The sequence below is a fragment of the Budorcas taxicolor genome, chromosome 8, assembly GCF_023091745.1.
Source record: "Budorcas taxicolor isolate Tak-1 chromosome 8, Takin1.1, whole genome shotgun sequence".
Lineage (NCBI taxonomy): Eukaryota > Metazoa > Chordata > Mammalia > Artiodactyla > Bovidae > Budorcas > Budorcas taxicolor.
The window spans coordinates 30,125,869-30,149,991 of NC_068917.1; the positions used below are offsets into that span (position 1 = coordinate 30,125,869).

Here is a 24,123-nt window from a genome sequence, read left to right on the forward strand (position 1 = left end):
GTTTGAAAATAATTCTGCTCAGTAGCAGGCAGAGAGGAATTGAATAGTGGAATAAATGGCAATGGCCAGTTTCCATCATCTCCTAAGTTAGGATCTCATAGTGTCTTGTCATTTTTTTCAAGGAATAGTATTATGAATTACCAGATAAGAATCTATCATGTTAAAAAGAAAGATGAGGCTAAGTGTAGTATTAATAATTTAAGGATTATTTATACCATAATTTACCTTTATTAGTAAAGTTAAATTAGAATTGACAGAAACATATCTTTAAGGATTCTTTAATGATATTCTTAAAATATTCTTTAAGGATATCTTTAAATAACACGTTTTCATCTTTAATAAAATTTATAATCACCTTTAGTTTACACTGCAATTGCTTCATCTCCAAATCCATGCTCCTTGAAGGGCCAAGTGATGTAATCTGTATCCGTGGAACTGTTACCTGGGCAACTTCTTCAGTCAAACATGTGATTTCAGATGAAGATTCTACTGTCTTTAGTATATCTTCTTTTTCTTTTCGAAGCTCAGCCAAATCCGAATTTAGCTTCTTTTTAAAGAAAATAAGTATAAATTTGTTATAAAAGCAATTACAGTTAACCTAACAACTATCATGTCAACAAAGGTCCATCTAGTCAAGGCTATGGTTTTTCCAGTGGTCAGGTATGGATGTGAGAGTTGGATTATAAAGAAAGCTGAGCACCAAAGAATTGATGCTTTTGACCTGTGGTGTTGGAGAAGACTCTTTAGAGTCCCTTGGACTGCAAGGAGACCAACCAGTCCATCCTAAAGGAGATCAGTCCTGGGTGTTCACTGGAAGGACTGATGCTGAAGCTGAAACTCCAATTCTTTGGCCACCTGATGCAAAGAGCTGACTCATTTGAAAAGACTCTGATGTTGGGAAAGATTGAAGGCAGGGGGAGAAGGGGACAACAGAGGATGAGATGGTCAGATGGCATCACGGACTCAATGGACATGAGTTTGGGTAAACTCTGGAGCTGGTGATGGGACAGGGAAGGCCTGGTGTGCTGCGGTTCATGGGGTTGCAAAGGGTCAGACATGACTCAGCGACTGAACTGAACTGAACTGAACAACTATCAGCATCAATTTGTACAGGTAGGAAAATGCTAACCAAAAAAGTGACACTAACTATAAAAAGTCATTTTAGAAAAATTTTAATTTCCACTAGTTTTTGCTCAAGGTTGTAAGGCTTTTAAAGGTTAAAAGAAAATAAACTAGCTGTACTCAGTATCTTTTGGTTAGCTGGTCTTTACTCATGATGTGCTATTTCTTTGCCTTCATATAAATGCAGGTGTGCCAGAGATTCACATATTTGATAACCTTGTCTTCAGGGCTGATATCCTTAACTTGTAAAAGCCAAGCTGGAGCAGGACAGGATAACAGATGTTAGTTGTTTATTCCATTGGGTAAGTCTTACCACCCTATATAGCAGCCAAAATGCTTCTCATTTAGCAACATAAATGTTAAGTCCAATTAGCAGAAGAGGCTTATTAGAGATTTAGTTCAAATAAATAGCATACAAATGAATTCACTCAGTTTTATGCACTTGATTGATAGTTGACAATCCTCTTTGTAATGTTGAGGTAGATTATATTGAACTCCTTACATTCAAATTTTTAATAACATAAACATTTTACTAAATGACATACTGGTAATGCTTTTATGAAACAGTGTAAAAGAAACCATCTTAATGTTATCCCCTCTCATTCACCAATCTGTAGTCAGCAGAATGCCACCAAGCTGTAATGGCATAACAACCTAGAGATCCTTAAAAGGATAACTGCACTACTATTTTATTATTCCAAGGAAGCTTATAATATGGTAGTTTAACATAAGGAACAATTAGACAAAATTGCTTAAATCTCTCAGGGGGGGAAAAAATCTTTCTTTGTTAAGAATTCTAATTAAAACAGTAAAAGATCTGCTAACACATACAGTCATATATATAGTCATATATATATGGGACATAAGTTATTTAAGCATTAACAGTATGTTTAAACACAATCTCTGAAAGAATACCAATAAATCTATAATTTCACATGTATGTGTGTGTTCATGTGTATACTATAAAATATGAATATTTCAGATCATGAATTTAGAACTAGGGCTTAATATATTTGAGATTAAACTATGTTTCTGTGAAGTAAGAAGTATGTTCGGATGATAAAAATTTGTTTCTTTGGCTCTATTTCAACCTATGATCTAAAAGGTTGTTTTTTTAGATTTTCAGGAAATATTTACTCCTTGATTGTCCCAAAGGTACAACTACTTAACATCTAAAAGCAAACTCATAATTTCCCTAAATCTGAAAATCTTCCTGGTTATCATGTTCATTAATGCTCTGTGTCCAATCAGTTGGCAGGTTCTATAAATGATGTAATGTTTATCATACTCATTTCCTTCTGCGACTTTCTTAATGACGAAGACTTACTATCCCACTAAGACCATTGCAATAGCCTCACAGGCGACCTTTCTGTATGTTCAAACCATCTTTTATGCAGCTTCCCAAAACAACACTGACCTGTGATTCTCTTATTCAAAACTCTTCAGAGGTTCCTCAGCACAAAAGACTAAAGCTCAGATATTTGTGGTTATTATAAAGCTCTGTCAGATTTAGCTTTAATTTGTGTTTCAGTCAGACATCACTTGCAGTCAAACTCACCTGCTCTTCCCCAAACCTTTCAGCCATTTCTACTTTGATGACTCTACACATGGTATTTCCTCTGCTGAAATCTCTCTCATGTGTAAAGTATTTCCTCCTTTCTGAAGCCTTCTCTGCAGTTTTCTTCTCTTTTTTTTCAATCAAGTAGCTTCTTCATTTTCTTAGCTCAAAAGCATGTGCCTGTTCCTCAAACCATGAACCTGAGTAAAGCCTTGAGAGAGAACTATGTGTTTGTTCACCTATGTATCCACCCCCAACGCCAACAGGGTATCTAAAAGCTATGCCTTCTATATACTAAGAACTGGAAGAAACATTTCAAAAATTCAAGCCTACCTTTTTGTAACACAGATGGTAGTATAAAGGTACATATTGATTTCATCTTTTATTTATAATCCTTCTATTTTTTTCTTCTGAACTTTTTATTTTGTATTGGGGTATAGCTGATTAACAATGCTGTGATAGTTTCAGGTGAACAGTGAAGGGACTCAGCCATACATATATGTGTATCCATTCTCCGCCAAACCCCACTCCCATCTAGCCTGCTACATAATATAGAGCAGAGTTCTATGTGCTATACAATACTATTATTTTATTACTATATAAATTAAAATACATTTTTATTAGCAATGTAATATTATTTGTTGTTGTTTAGTCACTAATTCGTGTCTGACTCTTTGCGAACCCATGGACTATATTATAGCCTGCCAGGCTCCTTTTTCCATGGAATTCTCCAGGCAAGAATACTGGCTGCCAAGTTGCTCAATCATGTCTGACTCTGTGATGCCCTGGATTGTAGCCCACTAGGCTCCTCTGTCCATGAGATTCTTCAAGCAAGAATACTGGAGTGGGTTGCCATTTCCTTCTCCAGGGGATCTTTGCCACCCAGGGGTAGAACCTGCGTCTCCTGCACTGGCAGGCGGATTCTTTACTGTTGAGCCACACTTGTACTTAAATAGTATGCAGCAGAACATTTATCAATCCTAAAGTTAATGCTTTGAATCTAAATTAGAATTTTTGAGGGTTTCATTTGGTAATACATAACTCATGGCTACAATCCCAGGTGGAATTTCAAGCAACACAGAAGACTAAATTTTGACGAATCAATTTTCTTCCTGGTGGCTTCTCTTATTTGTTAAACTTGTATGCAATTAGATATATTCTTTCCACAGTGGCAAATCCTGACTTCATAAATAAATCCTTTGTTGAGCAAAGACTAAGGCAATAAATATGTTTCTTTAAAAGATATGTATATGTATGTTTTAACTTCAATTTAATGGTGTAAACAAAGAAACACTGAAACACAATAAAACAAATGACCTGTTATTAAAATATAAATCTTGCTTTCATTAAACTGTTTTAAATCTACAATCTTTAGAACATATTTTCAATATTAATTATATATGCCTAGAAATGATACACAGCACCTGTTGAAATAGAGGAAATACACAAATCATGTATTCTATCAGCTTGGAATCCTTTGATTATCCACTAGCATTTTGGAAAAGTAATAATGACTATTCTCAGTTTAAGAATTCTGTTCCTTATTTGAGAAATTTTATAGAGTCGAGAAGCATAAAGAATGACTTTCTTTTATTTATACTTGCTTTGGAATGTGAGACTTTTTTGATGACCTTGTTAGAAAGTGATTCTGCTGTAAAATCTACCAATAAATTAAAATAACTCTTAAAATCACTATTTTTCTTTTTATCAGAAGCATGATTCCTATTTCTATATTATTACCTTTCCACCTCAAATCAAGATTTTAAAATAATTAAGTCATATCACATTAAAATCATAAATACTACTAAAACCATGGAAGAGTTATAATTTCTCAATTCTAATTTGGGATATACTGCTTACCAGTGACATTGGTGACACTTACTGAGTGACACTGAGCAAGCACTTGATTTTGTTTCCCTACTTAAAAACAGATGATGCTTGCTTACCTAGTAAAAGTAATTTTGAAGGCAGATTTTATTTTTTTTAATCTATGATCAGTTCAGTTCAGTTGCTCTGGCATGTCTGACTCTTTGCAACCTCATGGACTGCAGCATGTCAGGCTTCCCTGTCCATCACCAACTCCCGGAGCTTACTCAAACTCAAGTCCATCGAGTCGGTGATGCCATCCAACCATCTCATCCTATGTCGTCCCCTTCTCCTCCCACCTTCAATTTTTTCCAGCATCAGGATCTTTTATAATGAGTCAGTTCTTCACATCAGGTGGCCAAAGTATTGGAGTTTCAGCTTCAGTACCAGTGCTTCCAATGAATATTCAGGACTGATTTCCTTTAGGATGGACTGGTTGTTTCTCTTTGCAGTGCAAGGGACTCTCAAGAGTCTTCTCCAACACCACAGTTCAAAAGCATCAATTTTTCAGCACTCAGCTTTCTTTATAGTCCAACTCTCACATCCATACATGACTACTGGAAAAACCATAGCTTTGACTAGATGGACCTTTGTTGGCAAAGTAATATCTCTGCTTTTTAATATGCTGTCTAGGTTGGTCATAGCTTTTCCTTCAAGGAGCAAGCATCTTTAATTTCATGGCTGCAGTCACCATCTGCAGTGATTCTGGAACACCCCAAAAATAGTCTTTCACTGTTTCCACTGTTTCCCCAACTATTTGCCATGATGTGATGGGACTGGATGCCATGATCTCAGATTTCTGAACGTTGAGCTTTAAGCCAACTGCTTCATTCTCCTCCTTCACTTTAATCAAGAGGCTTTTAGTTCTTCTTTGCTTTCTGCTATAAGGGTGGCGTCATCTGCATATCTGAGGTTATTGATATTTCTCCCGGCAACCTTGATTCTAGCTTGTGGTTCATCCAGCAGTGCATCTCACATGATGTACTCTGCTTATAAGTTAAATAAACAGGGTGACAATATACAGCCTTGATGTACTCCTTTCCTGATTTGGAACCAGTCTGTTGTTCCATGTCCAGGTCTAACTGTTGCTTCTTGACCTGCATATAGGTTTCTCAGGAGGCAGGTAAGGTGGTCTGGTATGCCCATCTCTTGAAGATTTTCCACAGTTTGTTGTGATCCACAAAGTCAAAGGCTTTGGCGTAGTCAATAAAGCAGAAGTAGATGTTTTTCTGGAACTCTCTTGCTTTTTCAATGATCTAGTGGATGTGCAATTTGATCTCTGGTTCCTCTGCCTTTTCTAAAACCAGCTTGAACATCTGGAAGTTCACGGTTCATGTACTGTGGACGCTTGGCTTGGAGAATTTTGAGCATTACTTTACGAGTGTGTGAGATAAGTGCAATTGTGAGGTAATTTGAACATTCTTTTGCATTGCCTTTCTTTGGGATTGGAATGAAAACTGACCTTTTCCAGTCCTGTGGCCACTGTTGAGTTTTCCAAATTTTCTTTCAGGATGTGAAATAGCTCAACTGGAATTCCATCACCTCCACTAGCTTTGTTTGTAGTGACGCTTCCTAAGGCCCACTTGACTTCACATTCCAGGATGTCTGGTGCTAGGTGAGTGATCATACCATCGTGGTTATCTGCGTCATGAAAATCTTTTTTGAATAGTTCTTCTGGGTATTCCTGGCACCTCTTCTGAATATCTTCTGCTTCTGTTAGGTCCATACCATTTCTGTCCTTTATTGAGCCCATCTTTGCATGAAATGTTCCCTTTCTATCTCTGATTTTCTTGAAAAGATATCGTCTTTCCCATTCTATTGTTTTCTTCTATTTCTTTGCATTGATCACTGAGGAAGGCTTCCTTATCTCTCCTTGCTATTCTTTGGAACTCTGCATTCAAATAGGTATATTATTCCTTTTCACCTTTGCCTTTCACTTCTCTTCTTCTCTCAGCTATTTGTAAGGCCTCCTCAGACAGCCATTTTGCCTTCTTGCATTTCTTTGTCTTCGGGATGATTTGAGCACTGCTTTCTGTACAGTGTCACAAGCCTCCATCCACAGTTCTATCAGATCTAATCCCTTGAATCTGTTTGTCACTTCCACTGTGTAATTGCAAGGGATTTGATTGAGGTCATATCTGAATGGTCTAGTGGTTTTCCCTACTTTCTTCAATAAGTCTCAAGTTTGCAATAACAAGTTCATGATCTGAGCCACAGTCAGCTCCCAGTCTTGTTTTTGCTCACTTGGTAAATTTTACAGTTATAGTTTTATTGTTAGCACTATTATCTTGTGGAAAACGCTATCGCACAGTCTGTGTGTCCTAAAGGCTGAGAACTTGAGTTAATAACATTTTGCTATATACATGTACATATACAAACACATACACATGTCAAATAATTCTATAATTCCTCTCATAGAAGAAACCTCTTTTTGTCTTAAGTAAATTAAAAGACGCTTACTCCTTAGAAGGAAAGTTATGACCAACCTAGACAGCATATTAAAAAGCAGAGACATTACTTTGCCAACAAAGGTCCGTCTAGTCAAAGCTATGGTTTTTCCAGTAGTCATGTATGGATGTGAGAGTTGGACTATAAAGAAGGCTGAGCACCGAAGTATTGATGCTTTTGAACTGTGGTGTTGGAGAAGACTCTTGAGAGTCCCTTGGACTGTAAGGACATCCAGCCAGTCCATCCGAAAGGAGATCAGTCCTGAGTGTTCATTGGAAGGACTGATGTTGAGGCTGAAACTCCAATTCTTTGGCCACCTCATGCAAAGAGCTGACTCACTGGAAAAGACCCTGATGCTGGGAAAGATTGAGGGCAGGAGGAGAAGGGGATGACAGAGGATGAGATGGTTGGATGGCATCACTGACTCAATGCACATGAATTTGAGTAAACTCCAGGAGCTCGTGATGGACAGGCAGGCCTGGCGTGCTGCAGTCCATGGGCTCGCAAAGAGTCGGACACGACTGAGCGACTGAACGGTACTGAACTGAAGTGTTATTTTTTCCTAATTTAAGATTCCTTACTAGGATACAAGCCAATTGAAAGCAGATGTGTTATTCTGACTTTTTATTTCTTCAGCTGTGCAATTCCTCTACAATTTTTTTTTAAAAGTTCATATCAATTTAAAAGTTGACATCAATGAGAATAGATCTGAGATTTTTACTGATTTATGGGTAGTCAAGTATATTAACCAAAGGTATAAAATAGAACTTAATACTATAAAAGTTCAAAATGAGACATTAGTTATTAGTTATTTATTTAAATATAATACTGAAGATACATAAGTCTTTAAAAAGGAAAGAACTCTCTAAGCAACTGTAAGAAGAATCATGAATATATTAGAGAATTCATTATTCAGTAATGAGCAGTGTGGTAGAATCCTGAGAGAATTCTTGGATGACCCCCAAATGGCCCACTCCTATTTTTGTGAGTTGCACCTGTGAATATGAGAGACTATCACTTCCAGGATTACACTATTTGCATTATGTTATATGCAAAAGGTTTCTGTAGATGTAAATTATGGTCCCTAGTCACATGACTTTGAGTTAATCAAAAGCAAGATTATCTTGACTGGTCCTGAATAACCAGGTGAGCCCTTTTAAAAAAGGTCAGAGAGAATCTCCTGATGGCATTGAAGAAGTAAGTCACCATGTTTTGAGAGGACTACAGAGGGGCCTATAAGGTAAGGACCTAAGGAAGGCGGCCGGTGATGAAATGGGTCCTCAATCAAGAAAATAGGGACTTCAGTCCTACAACCAGAAGGAGCTAAAATTTTCCAGAAAGAAAAGCAGCCTGGCTGACACAATGAATCACCTTTGTGATACTCTGAGCAGATGATCAACTAACCTGTGCCAGATTCCTGACCATGGCAACTGAGTGTATATTGTTTCTAAGCTGCTAAATTCATGGTAATTTGTTACATAGCATGGAAAATTAGTATGAATCCCATTTTTTTTTAAAGCAGTCCTTTTCTTGAACTGGTTCCTTTTTCCCTTATTGCCACCCTGCCTTCCCTTAAACAAGTGTCCTGAACCTAGATTGTATATTGATAGTTTATATAATACCCTCACTGTTTTTTCTTTTCCTCATCTATAATTTTGTGTTTATTTTTTTAATTGCTCCAAAAATTGTTCCAGTTTCTCAGACAGAAATATAAATTGCCTATTCTAGATCTGCATTTTGTAGCTTAACTGCCAAACAAAAAGTGGCTTGTTTTCTTTTGCTGCTCTCAACAGTAATCCCATGAACAGGGTAGATAAGGCTCTCCAGATATACTCTCCTTTATTCTCTTACATGGGAGTTCATTCATGCCTTTTATTTGGGGCCCCAACTTGCTATTTTCTGAAAGGTTTTGCTAGATAATATCTAGATTCAGGACCTGATTAAATATCTATGATTCATTCTTTTTATACATGTTATGTAGTAGGCACTGTTATTAGCTTTGTATTTTCGATAATAAATAAAAAAGTTATAATCCTTGCCTTTAGATAGTTATCAGTCTATAACTGAGAAATATATCACAACAGACTACAGTAAGTAATATGGAGAAACAAATCGGGGAGCTAAGGGAACTGCTGCTGTCTTCAAATCCTGTCTGGTAAATGTGAGTTACAGCCAGTTTCCTTCCATGTATATCTCTTGATTTGTTTTGTCAAATGTTTCCTGGAAGATAGGTATAACATTAAAGGCCATAGCTAGATCTACAGCCATCCTGCTTTCCAACTTTTACTCTAGAGAAGACATCTGCCAGACCACTGCTGAGTAAACTCTGGGAAGTTGATGAGATGGAGAGTCTCTTCTCCAACAGGGAGCCTCAATAAACATTTTAAAGTTCAAGAATGAATTATCAGACAAAAATAAAACAGGGCCCATGGAAAATATAATATAGCCAAAGTAAAAAGATAAAAAGGGTTTTAGAAAAAAATCAAATCAGAAAGAATCATTTCCCTAATCAGTCCTCAAAACAATATATTTTAAAATACTCTTATCTTGCTGTCTTCAAAGAATAAAATATTCAACATGATACTAGCTGTGTAAAGACCATGCATTTTGAGTATTTAACTAGTTGAGGAGCAGTAGAGTAAAGGAATAGGATATGGTACAGCTCCTTCATTTCTCTTTTTAGGCTGATTCTGACTTTTTTTTTCTGGATAGTAACAACCCTACAGTATTGAAAAACATTATTCAGTTCTCCACATATATTTTTCACCACTGGATTAGAAACTTAAAATAATGAAGCATTTAAACATTCGAAAATCATTTTGGTTGGGGTAGTGGGATCTGAAAATCAGACACATGGAAATGCTAGAAAACCCAACCCATTCATGAGGGTGAATGTCAGGGTCACAGAAGCAGGAATTCTGGGAAGCATGTGAAGGAAATAGTTGGTGTCAGAAGGATTCTTTCCAGTCCATGCTGGGACAAAGGTGAGACATCAGATGTTAGAAAAGGTCAATAAATAACCAGAGTAAGTGATGGTTAGTTCCCATTTATAATAATAGTGGAGTCTATTTTTTTTTTTCTGATTTCAAAACTCAAATGCCTTGATGGTCCAAGTAGGGTAAGCAATTATTAAATGGGAATGGTCTGTTTCCAATTACTTCACCCAAATCGTTAATCTTGAATATCTTGCATAGTACTGAGAATACTGAATGAAATTATTTCACATTGAATACATAAGTTCATTTATATATCACAATCAGATTTTTCTGGCTCACACTTAAGTACAGGCAGAAATTTTAAAATCCTATATTATGATCTTAACAAATTATAACAAGGATTTTGTTACCAGAACTAAAGCAGAAGACACTGAAGAGAAAATTCTAGTTGCAAAATATCCATGTAAATTTTATGGGCCAGACTGTCTTAGAAAGTCACCTCAATCTTATGATATTTCTCCCTCCTGTGGATAGTGTTAATATTCTTTCACTGGGAATATTTTTATTTTGTAAATAATAAAACTGAAAGAAATAAAATTCTGTGTGTCATTCATGTATAAAACTAAAAGCACAGTCACTTAATTAAAACATTATATGAGTTACAAAGAACACTACATGAGTTTCTAGGTCACTAGCAAAATATTTTCCATACAAGTACCTATCTAGAAAGATAAATAGTTCAGATTAATAACTCTTTCAAGTTAGTAACAAGTGTTTTAACTTAAAACATGGATTTTCCTTTGTTATGATACTTGAGAACTTCAAGAAAAAGAATTAAACATTAAAAACTACCAACCAAAAAAACAAAAACAAAAAACAAAGCTCTCAGGTGGATTTATTTATGTAACAAAATATTCTTATGAAAAATACACTTAAGTTACAACATCACTCATTTACAAACTATTTTCTGACAAGTTTAATTTTTAAAAGCCTACAGTATGTTTCACCAAATGTCAAGCAAATGAAGGTAATATAGAGGACTTTTTACCAATGCTTTTGCTGGTAGTTAGACTTCAGTAGCCTTTAGAGACCATTAAGTACCCTTTGGCTAATTAACCAATGGTAGATTAATCCTCTCTTTATTCTAGCAGCACTATTTTAACACCCTTTACACTCCGTTAGTGTAGAGCCTGAATGACAAAATAATATTGTGCATGAATAATAAGCAGAAAAGTTAAATTAACATTTCATGTTTCACATGCCATACCTATGTGTCAGAAGAACTTTCTTTTTAAGTCACTGACATTCAACTTTTTTAAACAATCTCATGTTGACATCTTATTGAATTGAATCTTCCTAATTACTGCTAATTGCCTATCAAGAAAAAATCTCTTTTCATGAAGTGCAGTTGTCTAGTACAGACGAACCCAGCCCCAGTGTGCACGTTAAAGACAAAGCATGGCACCTCAGGTGCTGCTTTGCTATAAGGCCATACTAAATATGGTTTGCAGTTAACAAAGCAGTTTTTTATAGTACTGACAATGCCAATTTGTCTTGTGCTCAAATTAGATTCTATCAAAGAAATATGGATATCTGAATATGGATAAGAGATATGCTACTCTCAGTAACATTTACAGGAGTAAAATGAATTCAATGCTCTTATGTTTTGTACTGTAAGTTCCAGATGATGTCCAATGATTATATTGTAAACACACCTGAATATTATTTCTCAAAATGAAAACCAACTATTTTCAAATCTATTTTCAACTATTTTCAAATCTATTTTCAACTATTTTCAAATCAAAACTATTATTTCAAATGTCAAATTGTTTAAACAGCTTACCAATATGTTTATTTTTTAAAATAACCCCAATACTAAAAATATTTAACATGTATCTTTGAATTTGTATTAATAGTTTTGACATTACAGGCATTTACAATAATTATTAACCTATGTGATACTAGCAATATAGTGTTTCCAAAATAATCTGAATAACAAATTTAATGGATTTTAACTAGACTGAAGTTAAACCTCATCACTTAAACTTCTGTTTCCACAGCTTTAGAAAAAGAATCAGCAAAAAAAGTATTATACATGAAACTTGAAAAAGTAACTAATACAATTAAATTTTAAAGATTCATGGAAAAACAAGGAATATTTGGTTTACTTTACTTTGGCCACCTCATGTGAAGAGTTGACTCATTGGAAAAGACTCTGACGCTGGGAGGGATTGGGGGCAGGAGGAGAAGGGGACGACAGAGGATGAGATGGCTGGATGGCCTCACTGACTCGATGGACATGAATCTGAGAGAACTCCGGGAGTTGGTGATGGACAAGGAGGCCTGGCGTGCTGTGATTCATGGGGTCACAAAGAGTCGGACACGACTGAGCGACTGAACTGAACTGAACTGAACTGATAGCAGTTCGACTCTGTGCGACCCCATAGACGACAGCCCACCAGGCTCCACCGTCCCTGGGATTCTCCAGGCAAGAACACTGGAGTGGGTTGCCATTTCCTTCTCCAATGCATGAAAGTGAAAAGTGAAAGTGAGGTCGCTCAGTCGTGTCCGACTCTTCGTGACCCCAAGAACTGTAGCCCGCCAGGCTCATCTGTCCATGGAATTTTCTAGGCAAGAATACTGGAGTGGGTTGCCATTTTCTACTTCAAGGGATATTCCTGACCCAGGGATCAAAGCTGTGTCTCTGGCGTTCCTGCACAGGCAGGTGGAGTTTTTACCATTAGGGAGACAGATACTTGGAACCAAAAGTATATCCCAAATAATTCATGATTTTTACTAGCATAAAAACTTCTCAGTGTTCATATGGTAATATTATAAGTTCAGTTTCAGTCCTCCATATATATCTGATCTACACATGGCATACTTACTGAGATCATCAAGTTGTAATGTGTTCCCATTCTGATTTCCTTCCCTAATGGGAATGAGAGAAAATTGGCAGTACCATCTGATATGCCAAAAGAGAAACTGAACAGTATCTTTCTAAATCCCTCTTTTTTATTCCCCTTCTCCTGCTTTCTTCTGCTTAAACTCAGATAATTCAACACAGGAATACTTACTCCTCACAGGTACTATAATATATACATATATCCTCTTAAATTCTATTTTTCCTCTACCCCTTTTATCAACGCTTTTTCTCAGTTACTTAGGTTGTATAGGGGCTGGAGCAAAAGTTGGGGTTCAGTTCACCCAAACTGAACCACTAAAACAACGAAGAAAAGAGAAAAAAGAAATAAATATGCCAAATCACCAAAAATAACAGTTGATGTTTCAGGGCGATAGTAATAATTTATCTATATTTACATAAAGAACAGCCATAAAATTTCAAGTGAAGTTACAAATAGTGATTGAGTTATCAGGAACAGAGGCTAGCAAACTCTAGAATATCTGCAGAAGTCTCATGAAGTCTGCCTCATTTTCCCCAATTCAATATGGTTTTCCTAAGCAATAGATTTCAATACTTTTATTTGATTGCTTTTTTCCATCCCAGTGGAATGATATTGCTTTTTAATGTACTGCATTTTATTGCACAAAAAAGCCTTGGTGGACTGGTCTGAGAAAACTAATGCCCACATATACAGTATTGTTAGTAAATGGAAGTCATAGCCTAAATAATTAAAAATTACTCATAATACTTAATTCTTACATAGACTTCAGAAGAAAGGTATTAGTATTTCTTCAAAAAATTTTCAACTTCTAAAAATTTATAATAGACTATGATATATTTCTAGAATTCATATTTTATAAGACATATTCATAAGCTTCTAAAATGCATGTAAATGAACATTATGTTTATTTAAATTATACAGGACTCAGTTTGTATGAATTATCACACTAAATGAAATATTACCAGTTTTCTGGGTAATAAAGCCAAAGATCATCATTTCTAGCTCCACATTTATATATTGAAATGAGTAATATGTTATATATTTCTTAAATATATACTAAATATGAACAAAATCTTACTACTTAGAAAATGAAACTTTTTACTGATAGGGTCAATAGTTACCACATGTCTTTCCTGAGTTGTACTACATCTAAGCTCTGCAAACAAATTACTTGGATTAAAGCCAGTTGGGATAGTTAAAACACACTACAACTTATTACAAACTCAACAGCAGCAGTACTAAGTTTTCATTTGATTGTGATTACATTTATAAGTATGCCCTACTAAAATTCTCAAGGGAAACAAGTTAATAATGCTTTTCTCTATTTCCGGTACAAGCATCACAAGATTCTATAGAGTAAAAACAGGATATTTCTTTGCAAGAATGGTTTTTGTCATCTCTGGATCTAATACGATAAAAGATTATTGATATCACTTAAAAGGGAATTTTTTTCATTAAAAATTGATATATGTGGAAATATATATTAAAAAGGTAAGAAAAAAACCTTTCATGACACAGAGCAGAAATTTCTTTTAAAGGAGAAAAAAGAGATTTACAAATCATGGACTTAGAGTAAATTACACAGTATATTTCTTACTGGTTTTACTTAATAAACTTTAACACAAAAATTTCACATAGGAACTCCTCCCACCATTCTTCATTTCATTTTTCTATTTAGAATTATCTTCTGTTCATCATATTCTTTCAAGTAGGAGGGCTTGACCTAACAGAGTAGTCACTCAATAATTTACCTGACTCAAGTCAGTTGTGCTAAGTGAAATGTTATGATTTATACAGATCTTTAGGAAGAGGGTAGTTCGGAGTCCTTTTCATTTTTATTAATTAGGCTGGTTTCTCTGCTTTCCTTCTAAATCAGTGGTTCTCAAAGAGTACATACTACTTAGATATACATTTTTCAAACTGGGCGTTTTTGAGTGCCACAATGATTGGCAATGAAATGGGTGAGTCAGGAACATTAGATGGACTGCAATGTGTATGTTGGTTCTCCCAACAAAACTGCTTTGTATTCTGTGTAACTTTCAAACTTCCTGTCAATTATTCATGTAGATGAAAAATATGTATATAATGAAATGAATCTATATCCTAGCTAAAAATATACAATAAACAAAGTATTTCTGGTACTCCCAGAAATTTATAAGCTGTTTAAATCAAGGGAAGACAAACATGAGAAAGAAAAATCTCTTTTCTTCTTTTGGGTCTAGGCTCTAAGGATGTTACCACGGAGATAGTACCCATGGCCAGGGCCACATGGAGAATGCTGGTCTGAGAGGCAGACAATGAGATAAAGAGAAAACCTTAAAGACATCAGTATCGGGTTTCTTAGTTATTCCTCCCAAGTCCATCTTTTGATTTTGTAAGCTGCCCTGTCCCCACGCCCCCACCAATGTTAGTTTGAGTTCAGTTTCTATTACTTGCTGTCAAGAGTCCTGCTAGTATAAAGCCTTCTTTAGAAAGCTCAACAATCTCTTCTCAGTTGTCCTATTTTCCATTCCTCTATGGCATCTGACATTGTCAACCAATGCTTCTCTTTTTCTAATTGAAAATTCCCCCTTCCTTTCTGCTTTACTGTACTCTGCCAACTTTTCCTTCTCTGATTTTTCCTCTGCTCATGCTCCCACAAACTTCTTATCTTGCTACAAAGATCTGTTCCACTCCCGGTGTCTTTTTCTGGGATAATCACAACAATAGGTTTCTTTTTTCATTTTTTATGAAATATTTCAAATATTCAAAACAAATATCCCTTTATCAATCACTCAACAAAGGCAATATATTACCAGCAGCATTGAAGGTCATGATCTTATTTCATCTGTCTCACCGGAAATAAAAATTATCCTGAACGTCTTTGGTGTTTCTAATTCCCTGAAATTTCTTTATATTTTTAAACAAATGTGTATATTTCCAAAAGGCATACAGTGATTTTAAGACATCCCCTTTTTACCTTTTAACATCTCTGAATTTGGGTTCCATCTTCTCTTTCTGGATACATATAATTCCTGCTATAACTTAATATTTCTTTTTTAAAATAGCATATTTTGTTGAATATTGGTAAATAGAAATTGCATCATCTTAGCATATATTGATTTTATATCTAGCAACCATGGGGTCTCAATGAGTTAAGACACGACTGAGTGACTGAACTGAACTGAAATGAATCTAGATAAAATCTACTACTAATTTGTCTTGAGATTCTGTGCAGATAAGCACAGTATTTGGAACTAATAAAGTTTTTTTTCTTGATTTCTAATACTTTAAACTTCCATTTCTTTTTCTTAATGTGTTGCCTGTGCCCTCCAGCACAATGTTTAAGATGAGCAGTCACAGTAGGCATAAATGTCTTCTTCCTGGTTTTAAAAAGAATTCTTATAAATTCCACTCTTAAGTATGATGATTGTTTCAAGATTTAGGGAGATAATTAACAGAGTAAGAAAGTTCTCAGTTATTCCTAATTTATTAAGAGAATTTCACCATAAAAGGTGTTTAATTGTATGAAAAAACTATCTGCATTTTTTTGTGAAAAAAATCATATAACATGAGATCTATTTAAACAAATTTGAGTATAGTACAGCTGAATTTTGCTTTTTAAAAAAATCTGTTTAAGCTACTCCTTGTCTTTTGATTTAGAAATAAATGTAAATTCAATTACATTTAAAGTTATTATTGATAAGAAAGTACTTACTATTGCCATTTTGTTTACTGTCTATCTTATAGCTCTTTTTGTCCCTATTTTCCTCTCTTCCTATCTTCTTTTGTAATTTGTTAATTTTTATAATGATGAGCTTTGATTCTGTTTCATTTCCTTTCATGTATCTTCTGTATGTATATTCTTTGTGGTTACCATGCTGCTGCTGCTGCTGCTAAGTCGCTTCAGTCGTCTCCGACTCTGTGCGACCCCATAGATGGCAGCCCACCAGGTTCCTCCGTCCAGGGGATTTTCCAGGCAAGAGTACAAGAGTGGGTTGCCATTGCCTTCTAAGGCTTACATAAAACATCATATATAACAAAGCATTTTAAGCTGATAACTTAACTGAACATCAATTAAACTTGACTTCTAAATACATATCTACTCTAACTTCTCATTCCCATTTTATGTTATTGATGTTATAAATTACATCTTTTTATATTGTCTGTCCAATACCATATTTTTAAGTCATAGTTTACATAAGTTTGTCTTTTAAACTCTATGCCAGCACTAAAAGTGATTACACACTGTTAAAGTATCACAGTATTATATATAGAATATAGTATCACAATATTCTGTATTAATCTATATAGCCTATATATTCTCCTTTACCAAGTAAGTGAGCTTTATAATTTCATGTTTTCATATTGCTGTTTAGCATCTTTTCATTTCAACTTTAAGGACTCCCTTGAGCATTTCTGGTAAGTCAGATCTGGTGGTGATGAACTCCCTTGGCGTTTTTCTGGGAAAGTCTTCATTTTTCCTTCATTTTTGAAGTGGTCTTTTACCAGATATATTATTCCTTGATAGCAGTTTTTCCTTATGGCCATTATTTCCTTAAATAAGCTTTCTGCCTTGTTCTCTCTCTCTTCTCCTTTTGGAACTCCCACAGTATTGGTCCACTAGATATATCCCGTAAGTCCCTCAGACTTTCTTTACTCTTTTTCATTCTTTTTACTTCTCTGTCTTGGGTAATTTCAAATGACCTGTCTTTTATTTCACTGAGGCTATGTTCTACTTGATGAAGTGTTGATGTTGAACCCTTCTAGGGAATTTTCAGTATGATTATTGTATTCTTCAGCTCCAACATTTCTTTTTTAACATTTTCTATCCCTTGTGCCTCAGCTGGTAAAGAATCCGCCTGCAATGTGAGAAATCTGGGTTCGATCCCTGGGTTGGGAAGATCCCCTAGAAAAAGGAAAGGCTTCCCACTCCAGTATTCTGGCCTGGAAAATTCCATGAACTGTATAGTCCATGAGATCGCCAAGAGTCGGACATGACTGAGCGACTTTCACACACACACATCTCTTGCTGAAATTCTCATTTTGTTCATGAATCATTAACAAAAAAAGAGCCCTTTTTTTTTTTTTTTAGCTCTTTGAACATCTTTATGATGGTTATTTTAAATTTTTGTCAGATAATTAAGATACCTACAGTTCCCTGGTGGCTCAGAGGTTAAAGCGTCTGCCTGCAATGCAGGAGACCTGGGTTCGATCCCTGGGTCAGGAAGATCCCCTGGAGAAGGAAATGGCAACCCACTCCGGTATTCTTGCCTAGAGAATCCCATGGACAGTGGAGCCTGGTGGGCTACAGTCCACAGGGTCTCAAAGAGTCGGACACGACTGAGCGTGTCTCTTTCTTTAGGGTCAATTTCTGAAGATTTATTTTGTTCCTCTGATTGGGCCATTTACTATCTCCTTGTGTTCCTTACAACTTTGTGTTGTCATAACTGAACTTGAACTACACATCTCTTCTGGTCTTTATGAACTGGCTTTTCATAAGGAAAGGTCTTCATCAATCAGTCCAGCTAGAGATTTTGGGAACTCTCAAATCTTTTCTGGAGATGTGACTTCTCCCAATGCATGTGTGTAGATTTCTAATATAAACGATTTTTTTCAGGAGCTGATAAATTCTTGCTCCCTCTGCTGTCTGTCTTCTGTACTGAGGTCCTTAGAAATAGCAGCATGGCACCTAGCTCTTTTTTGTTCTCAGCAGCACCCAGGGATGTACCCAGAGTATGCCCAATTTTATCAGTGTCCGAAACTAGGCTAAATAGATACTCGTCCCTCAGGCAGCTACTAAAAAGCCAGAACCCTGGACACACACTCCATTCTTCTTGTCTCTGAGGGAAAAGCAACTGAGCTATATCACCTTCCATCTGCTGTGACATGGCTCCTCTGGGACAGCAGGATGCCATCCAGCTTCTTTAGGTTCTTCAGTGACCCCCAGGTATCTACACTATGGCAGGTCCCATCAGTGCTCTAAGACAGGTGAGAAAGAAGTCAGTCCCTCAGAAAGGTCAAGTATATTCTTTCCCTCCATGGGGAGAAGCTGGGAATGGGGAGTTTCTCCCAGATCACAGGTGGTGTGCTAAAGTGTAGGACTATATCAAAACAGTGCCACAAATTTCCCAAGCAACTTCAGTGCATCTGGCTATGCACTTGTCAGGGGTGCAGGTGCCTCTTGACTGGTTTCTGGATTTCTCACAAAAGGATCTGGTCTGAGTATTGTTGAAATGGTGTCTCTGTAGGAAAAGATCTGATGCTTCCTATTCTGCCATCTTGTTGATGTCACCTTAGATTCTGCAAATTTAACATATTTTCTTCCCTTCTTTGTTATAGTGGTAAATTACATGGATAAATTTTCTAATTAAACTTTAAATTTCTAGTATCTCCTGGCTTATTCATGATTTTTTAAAAATATATTCTTTGATTAAGTTTACCAAGGGTTTGGAAATCAGTGCTATAACTATGTTTATATTAATTTCCATTTCTAACATTTTTTTATCTTGTATTATCAAAGTTATGTTACCCTCATAAAATGAGGAGGCATTTGCTTCTACTTTTTTCTGCTCTTTGGAAAACTGTGTGCCTGGTAGAACTTAGATATGAAACTCAAATCTCAGTCTCACCTAAGCGTTCATGATATAGAATTGCTTCCTTTATTAACAACTTTATTAAGGTATACTTTACATTCCATAAAATTCACTCATTCATTAAATGTATGGTTGAATGACTTTTAGTATGTTTATGGACTTGTGCAACTGTCACCGCAGAGTAATTTTAGAACATATCCTCATCCATACCAGAAAGAAACCTCATGCCCATTCACAGACACTTCCTTCCTATCCCAAGGCCTATACAATCAGTAATCTAAATTCTGTCTCTATAGATGTTGCCTTTTCTGGACATCTCATAAATGAAATATTGCTGTATGTGGTCTTTGTAGCTATTTCTTCTATTTAACATGTTTTCAAAGTTCATCTCATGCTGCAGCACATGCTGTTACTCCATTCCATTGTGTTGCTGGGTGGTAATCCACTGGGTTGTTGTTGTTCAGTTGCTCAGTTGTGTCTGATTCTTTTAGACACCATGGACTGCAGCATGCTTGGCTTCCCTCTTCTTTATCATCTCCAGAATTTGCTCAAGTTCATGCCCATTGAGTCGGTGATGCTACTTAAACATCTCATCCTCTGCTGCCCTCTTCTTTTGCCTTCAATTTTCCCCAGCATCGGGGTCTTCACCAACAAATCAGCCCTTTGCATCAGGTGGTTAAAGTATTGGAGCTTCAGCATCAGTCCTCCCAATGACTATTCAGGGTTGATTTCCTTTAGGATTGACTGGTTTGATCTTTCTGAAGTCCAAGGGACTCTCAAGAATCTTCTTTAAAGGTATTTAACAGTATTACATTTCCAACTGAGTACCACTTGGCCCATATTCTATGTTATGCTATGTATTACTTCATTATCATTTAATCTGAAGTATTTTCTCAATTTTCACTTTACCTTTTTCTTTGTCCCTTAATTATTCAGAAATGTCTCTATAAGTTTGCATCAGAATTTTTAAACTTGACTTTTTAAATTGATTATTTTTATCTTGTGTTAGACAACATTTTTAATATGATATCAAGTTTATGAAAATTGTGGAGAACTATGTTGTGGCCTAGTTATATGGTCATTTTTGGTAAAGGCTTTTTATTGTTTTGTTCAAATAATGTAAATCCTTAACGACTTGTCAGCTTTTTCTTAAAAGTGCTGAATTATCAATTTTTACATTACTTATTTTGAAGTAAGTTTGTATTTTCATAAGCTTTCTTATCCTAAAAGGAAAACTCATTGAAATAACTAAAATACATGCACATTTATTTATATTCTTCAATGTTTCTCCTTTTCTCATTTCTCAGTTCACATGGACTCATCCTAATCAGCAGAATTTGACACAAGTGGTTGTACATGTCTCAAAATACTTTTATCACTTGGATTCTTGGATACATCTTTCTCTTGGTTTTCTTTCTTTTTAACTGGTCTCTCCTCTCTTGGATTTTCCTCATCTACCCAAACTCTAAGGGTTGGAAGGCTCAGGGTACCTCTTCTCTTCTTTAATCTACCTTCATTCCCTGCTGCTGCTACTAAGTCGCTTCAGTTGTGTCCGACTCAGTGCGACCCAACAGACGGCAGCCCACCAGGCTTCCCCGTCCCTGGGATTCTCCAGGCAAGAACACTGGAGTGGGTTGCCATTTCCTTCTCCAATGCATGAAAGTGAAAAGTCAAAGTGAAGTCGCTCAGTTGTGTCCGACCCTCAGTGACCCCATGGACTGCAGTCTTTCAGGCTCCTCTGTCCATGGGATTTTCTGGGCAAGAGTACTGGAGTGGGTTGTCATTGCCTTCTCTGAAATATAATCTAAATACTCCTAACTCTAAACTTCATACCTCTAGCCCAGGCCTCCCCTCTAAATTTTACTCTCAGTTATCCTACTGCTTGCTTGCTGTTTTCATTTCAGTGACAAATTACACTTGGTTACAATGGTAAGCTGTCAATGACTTTTAGCCCCTAGGGTTTTACATTTATTTTTTGACAAATTCTGGTGTGCATTTATAAGAATATATTATATTTTATCCAATTTTGTTGGTATGCTTTCACATAAGGTTATAAAACTCCCCAGGTGAGGATAGCATGCAGCTAGGGTTGAAAACCACAGATATATCAGATTACTCACTACTCTCAACAAAGTACTTTTTCATTCTGATGCTTTTCCAAGCTTTCCTTCTTCTAATGATTTTGGTCCCCACACATTTCTCCATGTGTGTTTGGCTAACAAACACATGAAAAGATGCTCAACATCACTCATTATCAGAGAAATGCAAATCAAGACCACAATGAGGTACCATTTCATGCCAGTCAGAATGGCTGCAATCCGAAAGTCTACAAGCAATAAATGCTGGAGAGGGTGTGGAGAAAAGGGAACCCTCTTACACTGCTGGTGGGAATGCAAACTAGTACAGCCACTATGGAGAACAGTGTGGAGATTCCTTAAAAAACTGGAAATAGAACTGCCTTATGACCCAGCAATCCCACTGCTGGGCATACACACCGAGGAAACCAGAATTGAAAGAGACACATGTACCCCAGTGTTCATCACAGCACTGTTTATAATAGCCAGGACATGGAAGCAACCTAGATATCCATCAGCAGATGAATGGATAAGAAAGCTGTGGTACATATACACAATGGAGTATTACTCAGCCAGTAAAAAGAATACATTTGAATCAGTTCTAATGAGGTGGATGAAACTGGAGCCTATTATACAGAGTGAAGTAAGCCAGAAAGAAAAACACCAATACAGTACACTAATGCATATATATGGAATTTAGAAAGATGGTAACGATAACCCTGTATGCGAGACAGCAAAAGAGACACAGATGTATAGAACAGTCTTTTAGACTCAGAGGGAGAGGGAGAGGGTGGGATGATTTGGGAGAATGGCATTGAAACATGTATAATATCATATATGAAATGAATCGTCAGTCTAGGTTCGATGCATGATACAATGCTTGGAGCTGGGGCACTGAGATGACCTAGAGGGATGGTACGGGGAGGGAAGAGGGAGGGGGGGTTCAGGATGGGGAACACGTGTATACCTGTGGTGGATTCATGTTGATGTATGGCAAAACCAATACAATATTGTAAAGTAATTAATCTCCAATTAAAATAAATAAATTTATATTTTAAAAAAATAGAGGAAAAAAAAAGAAAGAACACTGAACATACAATAGGAGAATCTGGATCTGAATTAAAATTTCAACTCTGCCACTTGCTATGTGCTCTTGGGGAAATTTCCTCTAAACTCCTCTGATTTCAGTTTTCTTTTTTGCAAAATCGACTGTGAGAAATAAATGCATGTGAAAGCAAAAAAAAAAAATCAAACCAAACTTTATGTCTAAGCCCAAATGCCACCTCTTTCAAAAGCCATACTATATAATGACCTCAATGAAAAACCAGTTTGTCTTTGTCCACTACATGTCCATGGTATATCTCATGTACAAGCTATATATGTAACAGTTCCCTTGTATAGTAGTTCACATGTCTAATTTCCCTACTGTATCTTGTACAGGGGAAAGAACCATGTTTAATTTATTACTGAATATCACATTAGTGGAGAGTCTTACATGTAGTAGGAGCATTAAGCTAAACTGAATTATAACAAATACAATACACATATCTATCCATGTGTAAGCCAATATATTAGGTATTTAAAACCAAACTCTCAAATATATGGATATTTAAAAATCATAATAATCTTACAGTGAGAAAAAAGTTATATTGTGTCACTTCCAGGTATGGTGATATTTTAAAGAAAGATATTTACCTAAAAGTATATTGATGCAAAGTAAAAAAACTATTAGGAATATAAGTAAGACTGTGTAATATATAACACTGATTCATTATTAACAGAGAATAAATTCACAACTGATGTTTTCAGGTCACATTTTCTTAATATTGTCTGTGGTAAGATCACAAGTGAATCTGAAAATGGTATAAGAAGTATGATTTTACAGTACATTGTGTTCTGAGTGATAATAATAGTTCCTAACAAAGTCTAATATAAGGCACAGACATTCTGTTAACAAATATCACTTGGTTCATCTAGAAGATAGGATGTAGGAATAAGACAGTCACGTCCAATTCCACATGGATTCTCAGCTCAGATCCTGGTTTTTGCACAGTTCACCTTGCGAACATGATCCGAGTGACATTTCACAAATTCCTGGATAAATGTTGCTACACTCTGCTAGGAGAGAGACAGGCTATGTCATGCACAGATCAATAATAGCACTGTGTTTCATCAGCCTCAAAATCAAAAGTGCTTCATCTGGCAAAAGCCATGGCCCTAGAGAATCTGACATATATAAACTGAATACCCTACAAGGAATGTTTACTACACAAGCTATTGGGGTAAGATAAAAGAAAACTCTAGAGATTAACAATGAAGTACAATAGAAGAGTACTAGCTTTCTACTTCGTTATTACTACAGGCGTGAGCACAGATCACAAAAATGGAAATGAGGCTATTTAAAATTCTACAATTCCTTACAGAAAAAACATGGGTCCAAGTACAATAAACACCTTCAATCTTTCAAATAAAGGTTATGTAAATAAATATAAACCAAAGGCAAATATAAGTTTACGATACAATAGTAATTGTATGAATCTATACAGATGAAAATGTTTTATGAAGGTTGATAAAATACAAAATTACAGGGTTTGCTGAAAGACTCTTCAGCCTTAGTAGTTAATATGCTCAATGTTT

General features: G+C 35.9%; 1 protein-coding gene across 1 annotated transcript in view; it reads right to left on the reverse strand.

Moving 5' to 3' along the window:
- The window catches only part of CNTLN (centlein), a 362,865-nt gene that overhangs the window by 45,532 nt on the left and 293,210 nt on the right, over positions 1-24,123 (reverse strand). Inside the window, exon 19 of the mRNA XM_052645165.1 lies at positions 356-547. Coding sequence (XP_052501125.1) covers positions 356-547 — 192 coding nt within the window. The remainder of the gene's footprint in view (positions 1-355; positions 548-24,123) is intronic.